General features: G+C 51.8%; 2 protein-coding genes across 6 annotated transcripts; one reads left to right on the forward strand and one right to left on the reverse strand.

Annotated features, from left to right (window-relative positions):
* Positions 1–447: 447 nt before the first annotated feature.
* Naga (alpha-N-acetylgalactosaminidase) lies at positions 448–9,803 on the reverse strand. Its single transcript, XM_034517291.2, has 10 exons — positions 9,665–9,803; positions 9,151–9,227; positions 8,350–8,485; positions 7,734–7,905; positions 6,848–7,025; positions 6,506–6,600; positions 5,772–5,933; positions 3,413–3,610; positions 1,387–1,530; positions 448–1,107 (listed from the first exon to the last, which is right to left on the reverse strand). Exons 2-10 carry the CDS (start codon positions 9,164–9,166, stop codon positions 961–963), a joined length of 1,248 nt encoding a protein of 415 aa, XP_034373182.1. The 5' UTR covers positions 9,167–9,227; positions 9,665–9,803; the 3' UTR covers positions 448–960.
* Positions 9,804–11,200: 1,397 nt separating this feature from the next.
* On the forward strand, positions 11,201–16,804 carry Pheta2 (PH domain containing endocytic trafficking adaptor 2). Of its 5 annotated transcripts, none has more exons than XR_013103385.1 (3): positions 11,897–13,043; positions 13,813–15,740; positions 16,713–16,804. XR_013103385.1 is itself a non-coding variant. In XM_076911711.1 (2 exons), the coding sequence occupies exon 2, from the start codon at positions 13,993–13,995 to the stop codon at positions 14,770–14,772; it is 780 nt and encodes a 259-aa protein (XP_076767826.1). In that variant the 5' UTR covers positions 11,201–11,454; positions 13,813–13,992; the 3' UTR covers positions 14,773–16,533. The 5 variants fall into 5 exon arrangements, 3 of the variants coding, with proteins under 3 accessions (XP_076767826.1, XP_034371935.1, XP_034371934.1); XR_013103384.1 differs by lacking the exon at positions 16,713–16,804 and adding an exon at positions 16,520–16,614; XM_076911711.1 differs by lacking the exons at positions 11,897–13,043; positions 16,713–16,804 and adding an exon at positions 11,201–11,454 and having other exon boundaries at positions 13,813–16,533.
* Positions 16,805–16,826: the final 22 nt, after the last annotated feature.

A 16,826-nucleotide genomic window follows, 5' to 3' on the forward strand; every position in this document is an offset into this window, starting at 1 on the left:
CCCCCAGACTTGTGAACTTAGTCGGGAAACCTGAATCTCTTCTGCTGCCAGGATGGGAGAGAAAGAAAATGGGGTAGGGAGGGGCAGCCACCAGGTTGTGGAGCTGGGGACAAGGGACACTGCTGGGCAGAGTTTATGCTGGAGGGTCTCAGCATATTGCTGCTCCATCTCACTACATTGTCACTAGCTCACCAGTGCCAGACATGCTGGGATGGCCCGTATTGGGAGGCAAGCCTGGCATTTCCAGGAAGTAAAAAATGCAGGAAAATAAATTTAAAAAAATCAGGTCCAAACGTCACTGTGGAAGAATGAAGGTCAGAAAGATGCTATACATGTTGTGTGTGGGGTGAGACTCACTGCCAGCATCCGGCTAGGGCCACCCAGAGTCCCTCAGTGAGTTTCCCCCGAACCCTGCCACAGCTCCATAGTACCACTGGTCGATCGGAGAACAGTTTAAAAAAACACCTTTATTAGGAGCAAAGGTCTCTGATCCATCCCTCACTCCCGGGTACCAACTGCAAAGGCCTTCTCCAGGAGGAAGGCCGATCACATGATTCTGAGAATTCCTGGCAAGGAGTCAGGTCTCTATTCTTAATTTAAAAAATTCCAAATCCTGATTTCTGAGTCAGCAAAGTCAGAGGCTGGAGTCCAATGGCCATCAGGGCCCTGCCCGTGGGGGCTCAGGAGGCTGGCTGAGTTGTTCAGCAAAATCTGCAGAGTGGTGTGGAGGCAGAGGCCCGAAGGCCACAGGAAACTGTCCCAAGAGTTCAAAGTTTCCGAGAGAGCCCCTGCTTCAGCTGGGCATGGCATGGAACCTGGCCCCGAAGTCGCACTTTGGGCATGATAGAGGTCACATCACCAAGCAGCCTGGGGAGGGCAGAGCCCTGCCATGTCCTTGGCATGCCAAGGCTCCACGGTCCAGGCTCAGTGGGGCTGCCATAGCCTGTCATTCTTGGGTCCTCACAACTGGGACATCATCTTGGCTATCCCCAGGCCCTTGATGGGATATAGGTACCACATCACAACCCCCGAAGGATTGATGATCACAGTGAAGTTGACTTCAGTATGGAGGCCACTCACGACATCTCCTGTGAAGACATTCTGGCCCTGTATTGCAGAGGGATATATTGTTATCAAGGCTACACGCACGCACGCATGCACGCACGCACGCGAGCGCACACACACACACACATACACACACACACACAGAACTATACACACACAGAACTATAGCACCAGCCACAACCCTTGGTGCCTCCAGCTGGCCCCCATTCCCAACCCCAGGCACCACCTAGCGCCCCAAGGCATTGGGGACACCAGGTGTGAGGCAGAGCCACCTGGATGCCAGAGGGCTGGGCCAGGGTCTACAGGTGGCAGGTCACTCACCTCATACACGTTGCCTTTGGGGTAGTTCAGTTCGGAGAGGGAGCAGTGGAAATGGAAAGGCATGTCTGTCCTGCGGCTGAAGAAGACCAGGGCACTGGCCTCGTTAGACAGATATCGCTTGTACACTTCGATATGGGATTTGCTCTAGGCATAAAAGAGAACCACAGGCTGGATTCTCGTGCTCAGTCCGGCCCTGATGTCCCTGCGTCCTCTACCACTCCCCCAGCTCTCCTCTATACCAACCCCAGCCCACAGCTCTGTCACAGAGACCCAGGGAGATGTGGCGTCACAGTCACCTAGCACCTATACTTCTCTCTCCCTTTCTTCCTGACTCAGCAGGTGCTGACTCTGTACCAGGCCCCCCACCTCAGGATGTCAAGAGGGACAGACCCAAAGGCCTGAAGGCACATCATATGAGCACTGCCAAGACCGTTCCGGGGCTACAGTTGTGGGGACTGCTAAGGGGGACAATGGACGCTGCTGGGGAGGGTATGCAGCTGGCCTCAAGAGAGTTTCATTCTTCAGAACATTCCTCGGGCCCAGCTCCACCTTTGGCCCTGAGGCAGGGACTAGTTATCTCCTTGGGACATCAATAATTCAAACATGTTTTCTGGCTTTTTCATTTGGGGGTAAGATTTATTATACTCATGTGTATGAGTGTTTTGCTTGCATATATGTAAATGTAATAATGCATGCAATGCCTGAGGCCAGAAGAGGGTGTCAGATCCCAGCAGTTAGGAGTTACATACACCACATGCATTCTGAGAACAGAACCCCCTAGTCCTCTGGAAGAGGAGTAAGTGTTCTTAACTACTGTCATAGTTATTAACTATTTGTGTGTGTGTGTGTGTGTGTGTGTGTGTGTGTGTATCTGTGTCTCAGGACTAAATCTAGGTCGCCAGGTTCTGCAGCTTTACCTGATGAGTCATCTTGCTGGTCCTCAACAAGTACCTTCTATAGCATGACATATTTCTTTTCATTACAGGCAGAGATTTATGCACAGAAAAAGGCTTTGGGGTGATACTGTTGAGTTCAAGTATAAACATGTGGCCTTAGGAAACTTCTGGAAGTTCCAACTTCATTAAAACAGAGTTACTGAGAAAATGCATGCGGAGTGCCCAGCCCTCAGTGATGCTCAATGAACAGCAGACGCTTGCAACAGTGTACAGTAGATGCTTCGGTAGCAACAGTATACACTAGACACTTGCAATAGCAATGGTATACAGTAGACACTTACAGTAGCAACAGTATACAGTAGATGCTCATGTAAGCAACAGTGTACAGTAGACACTTGTGTAAGCAACAGTGTACAGTAGACACTTGTGTAAGCAACAGTGTACAGTAGACACTTGTGTAAGCAACAGTGTACAGTAGATACTTGTGTAAGCAACAGTGTACAGTAGACACTTGTGTAAGCAACAGTGTACAGTAGACACTTGTGTAAGCAACAGTGTACAGTAGACACTCGTGTAAGCAACAGTGTACAGTAGACACTTGCAGTAGCAACAGTGTACAGTAGACACTTGCAGTAGCAACAGTGTACAGTAGACACTTGTGTAAGCAACAGTGTACAGTAGACACTTGTGTAAGCAACAGTGTACAGTAGACACTTGCAGTAGCAACAGTGTACAGTAGTCTGTACATTGAAAGCCCGGCAGTGGTGGGGCACGCCTTTAATCCCAGCACTCGGGAGGCAGAGGCAGGAGGATTTCTGAGTTCGAGGCCAGCCTGGTCTACAGAGTGAGAGGACAGCCAGGGCTATACAGAGAAACCCTGTCTCAAAAAATCAAAACAACAACAACAACAACAACAAAAACATTCTTGAAACCCTGGAGGGAAGTACCCATTTTCTGCAGGACATCACGTGTTGTGATTGGCTGCTGTGACTGGCCAATCCTCTATGCTCCTGTCATGTATCCCCCACCCTGCAGCTCCTATGTAACCAGAAGGGAGACCCGGCCCTCCTCTGCTCTCATGGGAGCCCAGCCCCTCAAGCCTTCCTGTCTCCTCATCCCCATCCCAGTACCTTGAGGATCCTGCGTCCCTGGATGCCCAAGGGGTCCTGATTGATTTTGATCATGAGTGGATTCTGAAGAATGTCCATATTCTGGGGGGAGATGGTACGCAGGTCCGTGGACATGAAGAGGGGTGCTGCTAGCACTGTCCACAGGGCCATCTGCGCCTGGGATTCATCGAAGCTGAGGCCAAAGTTGCCGATGAGCAGCTGGGACAGAGGAAAGGAGCAGTCGGTGCTGGCCTCCTCAGGCAGGTGGGCACCAGGGCCACTGATAAACATGTGGCCAAGGTAGGTCTGGCTTAGCACAGCCAAGGGGCACTGGGCCAGCAAGCCACATCCGTTTACCATCAGCTGCCCCAAACCCAGGGGCAGAGTGGGGGTGATGGTCCTTTTATGGCTGACTCAGGTGATACAATGGAATCCTGGGACCAGAAAGTTTGTGAGTGGGGAGATGCAAGCTAATAAATACAAGGGCTTACTCTGGACTAGAGGGCATTCAGGGTTAGCTTGAGCAACTCAGTGAGATTTCTCTCAAAATAAAAACTATAGAAAGAGTGAGTGTCTAGCCTAGTGTAGGGTACCTGGCTGGGGTGTGTAAAGCCTGGGTCAACCTCAGTACTGAGAGAAAAAACAACAAAACAATAAAAACAAACAAACAAACAAAAAACCCAACCCAATCAACCAAACAAAAAAAACAGAGGAAGGGCTTTGTCATTCCAGAACTTGGGAGGGAGAAGGAAGAGGATCAGTCAGGCATTCCAGGCCAGCCTTAGCTACATCAAGTCTCCACTAAATGAGACTGTCTCAAAAGCAAACATGAAAATGCACACCTTTAACCCCAGCACTTGGGGCGTAGAGGCAGGTGGATTGCCATGAGTTTGAGGCCTATAAAGCCAACCAGGGCTATACAGATGTCTCAAACAGAACAACATAACAAAACAAAAGAAAGAAAGAGGGAGGGGAGGGGGAGAGGGGAAAGGGAGGAAGAAAAGGAAGAAGTGGTAGAAACTAGTCTTCAAGAGCGCTGTAACGGCCACTGGCCACTCTGCCACCACTGGACGGACCACTGTGATTCCTGGCACTGGCCACCCTCTGCTACAGCCACAGCTCGAAGGACAAGAGGGACTCCTGACCTTAAGCAAGTAAGCAACCCATAGTCAAGATGCACAGAATTATGGCTGATGCTGCATCTCCTGTCATTATTCTCACTTTCCAAATGACGAGACTGAGGCATAGAAGATATTAAAGGGGGCTGGAGAGATGGCTCAGCGGTTAAGAGCGCTGACTGCTCTTCCAGAGGTCCTGAGTTCAATTCCCAGCAACCACATGGTGGCTCACAACCATCTGTAATGGGATCCGATGCTGTCTTCTGGTATGTCTGAAGACAGCTACAGTGTACTCATATACATAAAATAAATAGATCTTAAAAATAAAAAGAAGAAGATATCTGGGCCAGCTAGGATTCCATAATGACATAGTGAGAGATTGGGGGTGAGTGGGGAGGGAGAGAGAGAGAGAGAGAGAGAGAGAGAGAGAGAGAGAGTGAGAACGAACAGGCCAGGTTTGGGTCAGGAAAGATCTAAAGCAGGTGACTCAGGTTGATAGACAGATGCACACACACACACACACACACACACACACACACACACACACACACACACACCACACACAAACCAGTTGTCATTCATGGTGATGCTTGCTGACTAAATGAGCTGATAACCACAGGAGTATCTGTGTAAGCCCCTAGGGCTGTGACTGAAATCCAAGGACTAAAAGCAGGATAGAGGGCCAGCATGCTGGTGGAGGGGGTGGGACAGGGCTGGGATGCTTTTCTGGGTGAGAGTAGACAACCATCAGGGGAGCCAGAGCAGAAAGGGAAAGGGCCACAGGCAAGCTGGACGGATGGTACAGATGGGCTTTCAGAGCTCTGTAAGAGACATCAGAATGTCCTAGGGAAGTGCTTAACAATGGGTATTCCCAAACTCTGCTCTGGGACATTCTGATGTGAAAGGGGGGCAGGGCAGAGCTTAGAAGACCCAAACACACCCAGTCCAGGGACACAGTTTAGTGTTGATCTAGGTCCTAAAACAATGGTTCTCAACCTGTGGATCAAGACCCCAATGGGAGGCACATCAGATAAATCTACACTACAATTCATAACAGGAGCTCCTATGAAGAAGCAGTAAAATAATTGTATGGTCAGTGGTCACCACAGCATGAGGAACTGTATTAAAGGGTTGCAGCGTTAGGAAGGTTGAGAACCACTGCCCTAGAAGACAGAGAAGCACAGGGTGATGATACGTTGTAAGAGTTGCAGGGATAGAATAGATGATTGGGCTAAGACCCCCCTCTCCTTCCATGCTGGTACCATGTCTGGGTCATTCCAGTGCCCAGGACCCGCCACCGGCTGCAATATGTCCTGGTGTTTCACAAACCAGTCCAGAATGGACATCACACTCTTCCAGGAGTCCTGGATGTCTTTGTAGTTGCGCCAGAGATTGCAGATGCTGGCAATCTCAGTGTAGTTCACCTGAATGTCAGAAAAGGCAGAAGCTAGCACCGGTCACCTAGCTGCTCAAGGTGCCACCTACCAGTTAGCTTACCAGGGGAGGCTAACAGTTAGAGACCTGTTGTGTAGTCTGAGAAGGTGGCCCCATTCTGGGAATGCCCAGTCCTTCTCTCCACATAGGGGAGGGGGCGTCCCCATCACCCTCCCCACCATGGGCCACATTCATGCCGTACACTCCCATTTCCTCAATGACAGTGTCACCCACCTGTCTCCTTTAGGTTTGGAGGTCTGAGCCCTTCTGACTATGCATGGCTTCAGCAGCTTTCTGGCCCACATGGAACCACCCAGGGATTCTGACCACTTGCTGATCACTATGCCTGTGGCTTGCCTGCCTTGGATGCAACCCCAACAGTCTACCTGATGAGCTGGCAGAGGCTATGGCTCAGTGACCTGGTCTCTAGACACCTATACATGGGTGTGTTGACTAACTATGATCAGAGAAGCTACAGCTGTGGGGCAGCCTCCCATAGGCCTGGCACATAGGAAGTGAGGGGGCCTGGGAGTGGGAAGCCATAGTAGACAGAATGGCTTACCTTGGGGGGTAGGCCCCCTTCATAGGCTGGCCAGCTGCAAGAAAAGGCGATGGGACGGCCCGTGCTGTTCAGGGCAGCAGCCATCTTGGGGTACCCTGCAGAAACCCCAATTTGGTGACTGAGCAGGCACAGAGGACAGCCTAGGAAGAGCCTCCCTGTACCTAACGGCTTACTTCCTGGGTGCCAAGCCTTAGGAGGTAGCTACAATGCTGTGGTTTTACAAGGGCCTGGGAGCTGTGAGTAGGAGCTTGGGGGGGAGGTTGGGAGAACTGCCACCTGTGTGCAGACAGAGCTCTGCAGCTGCTGGTCTCTCTCTCATGTTCCAGCCAGATGTGAGCTCACCCTTCGCACGTTCTTTGGAACTCGAGAAACAGCCATCCAACTTGAGCATGTCCACCTTCCAGTCTGCGAAGGTCTGGGCGTCCAGCTCCACTTTGTCCAGGGTGGTACCAGGGAAACCCATGCAGGTCATTTTGCCCATGTCCTCATAGATGCCTAGCTTCAGACCCAAGGAATGAGCCTGTGGAGATCGAAGAGACATGGATCAAGTGAGAGCCTCTCACAGGCACCTCTGATAGAGTCCATGAAAACCTTTGGGGGCTCCCAGGACTGGGGATGTAAATTAACTGGCAGAGGGCTTGCCTAACATGTGAAAAGCCCTGGGTTCTATCCCCACCCACTGCATAAACTGTGCATGGTGGCATCAGACGTGTAGACATATTTGTTTGCTTGAGACAGGGCCTCTCTATATAATCCTGAAATTCTCTATGTAGACCCGGCTGGCCTCGAACTCACATAGATCTGCCTGCCTCTGGAGCACAAAATTAAACACATACATCACCATACCCATCTAGCACTGTAAGTTTAAGGTTATCCTTAGCTACAGAATGTTGGAGGTCTATCCTGGACTACACAAGACCCTGTCTCAATAAAAAGAAGAAAGTCTTAGTGATTCCCACTGATGAAAAGACAGCTGTGACCACCTTCCCCAGCTGTCTCTTGCCTAGAGTCTTTTGCTTCAGAGACTCCATCTCTGGGATGGATTCAACCAGACCCCTCCTCCAGGGGATTGTTCTTTTTGCTAAGGCCCTTTTCTGGCTCTCACCTCATTAGGCCAATACTATGTGTTCATTTTTTAGTTTCTGTCTCCATGCAGAGTTCTCAATGGAGACTGGGCTAATGACTCCCAGGCCCTCATGCTAAGGGTCAGGGCTGGAGCAGGACTTACATAGTCAGCTAGGAAGGCAATCCCATGAGGGAAGCGCTTGGGATCAGGAATCAGGCGGCCTGAGGCATCACGCCCACCAATCCAGCAGTCATCGATGTTGAGGTATACATAGCCCAGGTCCCGCCATCCATCCTGAGCCAGTCTGTCAGCCATCTCCATAAAGAGCTGTTCACTAGCAAGAGACAGGAGGGTGGTATTGCTCAGTAGCCCAGGCTGTCCCTCATGACCACTCTTTCTCTCTGCTCTGAATTCTGGCTATAAAAACCAAGCCTCTGCTGTCAGCTGAGGCTAGGCCAAGATAACAAGTGTAAATGACCTTCCAGGATTAGGGTAGAGTGAAAAAAGTGGTCTGGCCTCCAGGACAAAGGGCAGGACTAGGCCAAGGGAAGCATGTGGGGCCTGTCTGGCTTTTCATCTTCTTTCAGTTACCTCAGAGGCCAAGTACACCCATTGAGGCCCCAGTCACGGGGCCAGGTATCAGATACACTTCAAATCATTCTGACCCTGCTTTTTTTTTTTTTTTTTTTTCTGACGAGTGTCTTTCACCCACTGACCTACTGACCCACTGACCCATTGACCCCATTTTGTCGCCTTGTGCATGCAGATCTTAACTCACCTGATGCAGTTCTTCGGATCCTCCTCACAGTCGATGTTACAGCGGAAACGTTCCCAGGCCAGCCAGCCCATGGGTGGTGTCCGCAGGAGCCCATTCTCCAGCGTCAGTACCGGAGCCACCAGGGCCAGTAAGAGCACTGAGGGGGGGAGGGGGGCGGTTACTAGTAAGTGGCTCCTCCAGCTTCTCCTCATCCCTCCAGCTACCACTTCACCTGGCCCAGCCCAGGAGGGTTAGAGTAGCCTCAGCCTGTGAGTGCAGTGTGAGGGGGAGGTACGTGGGGCAAGGTCATGTATTTCAAAGGCTGTTGCTACAGACTGGGAATCGACAGAACCGCCCCCTGAAGTCATGTCCTTGATATAGTGAGACCAGATCCCCTCTTCCCTCCCTACACAGAAGTGGCAGTACATTATGGATAGACTCTAGGATTCTGAGGCCTTGGAGTTTTTGCTCTCCACCTCAGAAAGCCTCAGAGGGGTCTAAAAGGGGTTGGTCAGGATGGACCCAGACTCAGCTGCTCACGGATTTCAGTTTCCTTATAGATAAATTAGCACTCCCACAGGACAGGGCTGCTGTGGCAGGCCAGTACCGGGTAAGACCGGTCCTTTACAACTGGAGCAGGGCTGAGAAAGGAAGTGGCCTCTTTGGAGGGGAGATTCCGGGGTGTGGAGCATCTCCTTGATTTTCCTGGCCCAGTTCCAAGGAGAGGAACCCTTCTCCCCACATATCCACATCAAGAAAGAGGAGGGCTGGGCTTTCCTCTCCACAGCCCTCCCCTGAAAGCCACCCAGTAGGTGAAGGTACCTGTCTTTTGCAACATTGCCTTGGAGTCAAATCTCAGGACCCAATCGAATCTGCTCTTCCCAGCTTTATATGTTGAACTGTGGAAGATAACAGATGTTATGTATCCCACCGAGCATAGTGGGACCCACCTTTAATCCCAGCACTCAAACAGGAGGATCTCTTTCCGTTCTGGGCCAGCCTGGTCCACATAGAGAGTTTCAGGGCAGCCAGGGCTACTAGGTAGAGAAACACTATCTCCGAAAACAAACAAACAAAACAGTTAGGGATTCCACATTTGGTCCCAAGTCGCTTTCATTACCATCACTCCTTCGCTGGCCATTACTTCCCAAAATCTAAACTCTTTTTTTTTTTTAGAACTACAAGTAGTCTAGGGCTTTTTGCCGGAGAGCTGTTGCGGTTCCAGGATTAACAGGAAGAAGGAAGGCTATAGGCCCTTTCCTGTTCCAGATTTCCGTGTGGGTTCAGATTCTCGGTTCTTAAACATCGCAGGCCCAGGGTCCCTCTTGATTCTTACCCTCGCGCTCGCTCAGTTCGCTGTGTGCTTAAGCCCTGGAAGCCCCCGCAGCGGCCGCGGAATGTCACGGGACAACCCTTCCTGAGCAACCAATCAGAATCCCCTAGCAACGCCGTGCCCTCCCTCTATGCCCCAGCTCCCAGCCTCCATAAGCTCCGCCCATCTAAGCTCGCGTTCTGCGCGCTCCCGAGGCGCGCTCCCGTGGGAAGGGCTTGAGCGCCCTGTGCGCGCGCCGCTGTGCTACGGGTCTGGTTGGTGGCCTTCGTGCTCGGCCCCAGAGGGCGCCGGTGGTGGCCCGCACTGCCGGCGCTCACTAAGTGGCTGTGCGGTGAATTCCTACAGAGGGCGAACCGAGACAGTCCAGAAACCTTGCTCTTAACCGCTCAAAAACGGCAGTGAAAGAGGCTGGGTGGGATTTCAGCTCTCGAGAGGTCAGGAGGCTGCCCCCTCCACCTGACACCCAAGGGGTTGTTCGCCCACCCACTCCCCATATTTATTTACTCATTACTTATTCATATGTTGAACATATGCTAGGTGCCAAACGTTATTTCTGGATGCCTTCACGCGGATGGTAATCATGGCCGTCCCCTATCCGAATCTGTGCCATCTTCCTCCTATCAGGTAATGGCAAACCTACTTCTCTGTCCATCCTACCTTCCCTTTTCCCCAGCCTTCACATGCAGTTCTCAAAAAAAAAAGAAAGAAAAAAATCCTATGATCTCTGCCTTTAAATCCCACCTCATCCCACACAGCAAGGCTGGGCTCATCGCATATTGCCTGGATGATTCAGAGAAGCTCCTTAAGGGCCTCCTCTTCCCGCCTTACTTTTCCACAGCAGCCAACCTGAAAACACAGCCCTGTGGGCTGGTCAAATGGCTAAGCGGTTAAGAGCACAGGGGTTCCATCTCCAGACTCACGTGGTGGCTCACAACCACCCCCTACTCCAGTTCCAGGGGATCTGATGCCCTTTTCTGAACTCTGTGGCCACCAGGTACACATAACATGCAGGTAAAAAGCGCACACACTTAACCTAAAAAAAACGAACCCAACCCAGCCCTGGTCACACCTCTCTCAAGTCTATCCAGTTGGAGAAACGGTGTTTCTAAACCCCACCCTCTACCTTTTGACCTTATTCCCTGCCGCCGTCTTCCTCATTGCCCTCCTGGCGGCCCCTCAAACACAGCCTTTGGACCAGCTGTGCCCTCTGTCTAGAATGCTCTTCTAGATATAGGCATAGCCGACACGCTCATTTCCTTTAATTATATGTCCACGTGAGATCTACCCTGCCTATTCTATTTAAAACGGCGGCACGCTCTTCCCTGTCCCCTCAGGAAACCCATGCTCTATTCTCCCCCCCCCCCCCCCGCCACCCCCACCGGCGACCTTCACCTTGTGACACATTTACTTTAGCGGATACTATTTGTTGAAGAAAAGTTAGTAAACATCACCACCACCACCCACCACACTCCCCAAAAAACCATCCAGCAAAACTTAGAATGTAGTGTATGCTTCTCTACATTGTGAGGTCAGGGAGGGGACCTCAGAGCTGACAGCTGAGACCTAAATGTCAAGGAGCTCTAAGTGGGGGTAGGGTGAGAGGGAAGGGCCGTCTGGGCTTCAGGAACTGCAAAGCAAGGGTTGAGGTGGGAACCCACAAAGTCCTTGGGCAGGCATTTGAACACACTGGTCTCCTGCCTTAGCCCTTTCCCCGCAGTCTTCCCTGCAAGCCTATGTACAGACTCCAGGTAAAGCCTCAGGACCACAAATGGACTGCAGACTCCCATTGACAGGTGATAGAAGCCGAAATGGCCAACCTCTAGAGGCAGAGATGGGGCTAAGCCAAAGACTTGGTTGAGAACCTTGGCAGGGTTTTGCAGGCTGTGTAGGAGCTTGCCTTAGAAGCGTCCTATCCGGTGACTTGTCTGGTTTGGCTCTGCGCGGCGGGAGGGGAGGGGGATGGGGAAAGACTGGATGGGCTGTAAGGAGAAACTTTTGTGGGAAAAAGAGCACCCCGAATTCTTCTTCGGTGTTGAGCTGGAGGCCTGTGGGTAACCTGAGGTTGGGCTCGGGGTTCGAGACCAACCCTCATCAACGAGTTCTGTGGCTCAGGCGGGTCCCCACCCTCCAGGGCCTCAGTTTCCCTCCAGTATGCGAGCCGAGGCGACTTTGCGGATCCGGAGGCCTGGTGGGTACTGGGCGGGGAGCGGCCGGGGCGGTACCCCGAGCCTCTCGGGCGGGGTCTCCCGACTCCTGCGGCCACGTTTGCGACCTGGGCGGAGGCGCGGGGTTCCGAGCGAGAAAGCCCAGGGCGCTACAGCATCGCACCCGACGGGCCAAGCCCTCGGGCGCCGGAGGTGAGAGCCGGCCGGGCGGGCTCCGGGAGGAGGTGACCAGGAGGGCGTGGCCGTGGACGTGGCTGGAGAGCCCACGGGATCCAGGAACCCAGGCACCATCAGGGCTGCCCGAGGGAGAGGCCGCAGCCGCAGGCGTGCGTGGACTGAGCCCCTCCTTGGGGCCCACAAAGGGCTGCGGCTAGAACGGTCTTCCTTTATTCCAGGCCTGCTTACTTCTCTCTTTGGAGCCCTTCTTCCCCTCCCGCCTCCTGGCTACGATTTCATCATTCACTACTTGATTAATTTATTATTTATTTAATTATAGTTGCTTACGGCGTGTCTCCTTTGCTGGAGGACGGGGACCTTGTTTTGTCTACTGATGAATTCCCGCACAGGGCTGATTATTGGCGATTACTGGGCAGTCAAACTTAACCTACTCTAGATGTCCTGCAAATGGGGACGGTGCTAAATAAAACATTGGGGCGGGGCGGGGAGGTGGGAGAAGTGTGGCACGGAAGGGACAAAGCCAGAATCGGAGGACTGCTGGTTAGTTGACCTTAGATCAAGCCACTTTGGGTACAGCGCTGTTCAGATTTCTTTGCAATACTGTGGTGACAAAATCCCAAAGGGAAAGCCAGGAAAGCTTGGCTGGCATGCACCTGACCTACCTAGTCCCAGGGGCCCAGAATTACAGTCAAGAGACAGTGGGCCAAGACACACAGGGAAATTCAGTTGCCCTAGGGGATGAGCGGATCTTTAAAATGGGGAGCCAGCGCTTCCTGCAAGAGGCTGCCCTTTCACTGGGGCCCTAAAGTTAGAGCAGTTCTCACATTCTTTGAGAACTGTGTTGCAGGCTCTTTGGAAACCATGTGGCTGAGCTGTGTGGTTAGATAAGAGGCCACCCTGTCCCCTTCTGTGGACTCCGCTGATAAGTGTGTCACCAACAAGGCCCCACCTAGAAGGTGTAAGACCAAGTGCTGACTCTTCATCATATGACCCTTGCCAGTTCAGCTTGATAGGAACCTTGGAGCACCAGAATTTAATGGGTATGTCTTCAGTGCCCCAGGACACACCACTAGAGTTTACAGAGCAGGTCCCCTTCGCCCCTGGTCACCTCCTCCCGGAGCCCGCCTAGCCTGCTCTCACCTCCAGTGCTAGTCAGAGGCCATGTGGTTACCTTGGGCTTTCTCAGTCACTGGCCTGTTCTTCCCCTGCCTCCATCTGGCTCTGAAATGTTCTTATTAAGGTGGGCTGGATACCTCCGAGGCTAGTAGGGGTTCAGGAAGGTGTTGGGATCCTTGGAGACTGAGCTCAGACTTGCAGTAGGGGGTGGGGGGGGGGAAGCTCACGTTTGGGATGGTAGAAGCACAAACGTATCTTTGGGCTTGGAGTCCCTTTCATCTCTCCCAGGGGTTATTTCTTTGGTGGTTTTTTTTTTTTTTTTTTTTTTTTTTAAATGTCAACAGGAATACCCAGGTTAGTCAGGGATATGGTGTGACCCAGTCTGAAAGTCATAATAAAGACCAGAAGGGCTGGGACTCAGTGAGCTCAGGCCCCTGCCTTCAAAGTCTAGCAAGACAGAAGCAGAGCATGGGGTAAGCGTTCAGGAAGCACTGAGGAGATGGGGACAGTTGTCTCAGAAGCTGAAGATCATTTATCCTTGGCTATGTTGTAGTGAGTTCAAGAGCAGCCTGGGCTATGAGACTCTATCTTCAAGCAAACAACACATCATGTCGGAATCTTGCTATTCCTCTTCTCCTGATATAATTATTGTCTTTTCTGTTACAGTTTTTTTTTTTTTTTTTTGATGTCCAGGTTCTTTTTTTTTTGGTGACCCTTATATGACTTTTGCGATGAAAGGCAAGGAAGACTGGTCCTTCAGCTGAGGTCTGATTGCTGCAGGAACACAGTCCGTAGGAGCCACTACACTGTGCTGCAGGTCTTCTGAGCTGGGTCCTACCATCTCTCTACCTCTCCATTCCTGTGGGAGGAGCCATGAAACTGAACAAGAGGAGTGTGGCCCACTATGCGCTCAGTGATTCTCCAGCGGACCACACTGGCTTCCTGCGTTGTTGGGGGGGACCGGGTTCCCCACCCACTCCCAGTGGCACTGGCAGAAGATACTGGTTTGTTCTCAAGGGCAATCTGCTATTCTCTTTCGAGAGTAGGGAAAGCCGAGTCCCACTGAGTCTTGTGGTACTGGAGGGCTGCACGGTGGAGCTGGCCGAGGCTCCTGTACCTGAGGAGTTTGCCTTCGCCATTCGCTTTGATGCCCCTGGAGTGCGCCCACACCTGCTGGCAGCAGATGGGCAGGTTGCCCAAGAGGCATGGGTGAAGGCATTGTCCCGAGCCAGCTTTGGCTACATGCGACTTGTGGTACGAGAATTGGAGAACCAGTTGCAGGATGCTCGTCAGAGCCTGGCCTTGCATCGCTGTTCATCCCAGAGGGCTGTTGCCAGCTGCAGTAAATCTCAGGCTCCGGATCACCGGGCTCCAGGCTCTGAGAATGGCCACTTTCTCCCCAGGGACCGCAATTCCACTGGTACTGTGGAAGAAAGGGGAATCCGGCCAATAGGTCGGGATTTGACCGAGTGGGAGTTACAGGGCCCTGCTAGCCTCCTTCTAAGCATGGGACAGAGCCCCGTGTCCCCTGAGACCTCCTGTTTCTCTACCCTGCATGACTGGTATGGGAAGGAGATCATGGAGCTGAGGCGAGGGTGGCAGCAAAGGGCCAAGGGGAGCCAACCAGAGAGCAAGCCACTGAATCGGCCCTGAGCCTGGGCCCTTTGGGCTTTGGCCCTGTCCTGCTGGTCAGGACGCCAGGGCCAGAACTTCAGGGGTTAAATATTTACTCATTTACCAGGTTGCTCTGTGTGTGTGTGTGTGTGTGTGTGTGTATGTGGTGTGTCCCTCCTGCTCTGTAGAGTTTCTCCAGCTTCCAGGTCCTCCCCTCTCACTGGAGTGAACTGAAGAATCTTGACTTCCTATTTTCTGAGGCCTAGAAAGGCCAGGTGGCTGATGGGAAGATAATGTAATACAGGAAGGGGACTGTGCTCTCCTGCCCCTATAGGATACACTAGCCGTAATGTCCAATAGTCTTGGGCATCTCAATGCCAGAAGTGACAGGAAGTGGCTTGAAGACCTATATTGATGTGTCCTGGGCAGGACTTTCTATAGGAGAAGGTCTTCAGGTGCTAAAGAGGGATTTCGTCTCTCCCCTGTTCCCTTGTCAATGTACAGTGCTGGACGTTGCCCGCAGAGAGGCAGGTGGCCTTTTATACAGGAGAAGCTCTCTTGACTTGTTGTCATGGCCACTTGTAGGGACTCTTGTCACCTATCCCGCTTGGTCCTAAGGCTTGTCTGCTGAGGGCCCTCATAGCTACTCTGTTCTGTATCATTCCAAGTATCTTTTTCTTTTGTTCTAAGGCCAAATGGCTGGGGCTACAGAGCCAGAATCCAGACCCGACTGTCCCCTTTATATAGATGAAGTGACAGTGGCTGCGGCTCAATAGAGATATACCCCGTTTCCAAGCAAAATCTGCCTCTTCCTGACCTCCCTCCTTTCCCTATCTGGGGCCTTGGGGCAGCCTGACCAAAACTCATTGAAGCCTAAAAGGTGAACTTTGCCTCCAAGAGACTGAGCTTCATGGAGTCCGTGGCCAGGGCCAATTTCTGTGATGCTAGCTGTGTTTCTCAAGCCTGCTCCTGACATTATAGCCAGCTGCCCTCTGCTGTACACGCAGGTACCACAGGCCTTTTCTAATTTTCTTGTCACAGTGGTTATTGTTTGCTTTTTAAATAGTTTTGTCTTTTGGAGACCAGGTCTTACTCTGTAGCCCATGCAGGTCTGGAACTCCTCCTTAGCTTTGTAAGTGCTGGGATTATAGATAGGAACACCATGTCACCATGGGTTTGTTTGTTTGGCAGCAGGACCTGGTGGGAAGGCCTGCTAGCCTCCCAGTTCCCTTCTCCCTTCTAACTAGAACTGTAAAGCTTGCAGGGTTGGCAGCAAAGAGGTAGAGGAGGGTCAGGAGTTCAAGTGCATCCTTGACTACACCGTGAGTTTTTGGTTAGACTAGGCTACATGTGAGACCCTTTGAGAAAACTATTCATTTTGGTTATTACAATCAGCGTGTTTACAAATGAAGAATCAGGAGTCAGAGCTGTAAAGCCATTGTCTGAGGCTAGCAACTGAGTCCGAGAACCTGACTTGGTGGTACAACCTCCATCAAGCCAGTCCTTCTATTTGCTTGTTCCCTAGACCTGTATGGGACCTGCTGTCCACTGCACCCGTTGTACTAGTGTTCACAGACACTATGAGCTACTCTTGTTTTTTTTGCCACACTATGTAGTTCTGGCTGACCTGGAACTCACTATTGTAGATCAGACTGAACTTGAACTCAGAGATCCTCCTGCCTCTGCACCCCAAGTGGTGAGATTAAAGGTGTGTGCCACTTCGCCCAGCTTTTTGTTAACGTTTTATTGTTACAGTTTTGTTTTTGCTTTGTTTTTATAAATTCAGATACCTTCATTACACATTCCGGTTCCTTAATTAATTCAAGTCTTCCAGAGGTGAGGGGCGGGAACATCTACAAAGGGAGCCCCTGAAGGTCCCGCCCTCTGGACCCTGGGAGGGGCGTCGTTCTCCTGACGTCACCACGTCGGTCGGGTGCCGAGGACTTTCCCATCGCTACAGGAATATGTGTTCTGCGCAGGCAGGAAGTCGATGCTTCCCGTGGGTGTCACGAGTCTCGCGAGTTTTGGAGCCAGTTTCTGCGAGAGGGCTGCATTGGATGTGTGGGGTGTGGCTCCCAGCGAGGGGCGGAGCT

Source organism: Arvicanthis niloticus, chromosome 13 (assembly GCF_011762505.2).
Source record: "Arvicanthis niloticus isolate mArvNil1 chromosome 13, mArvNil1.pat.X, whole genome shotgun sequence".
In the NCBI taxonomy this organism is placed as follows: Eukaryota; Metazoa; Chordata; class Mammalia; order Rodentia; family Muridae; genus Arvicanthis; species Arvicanthis niloticus.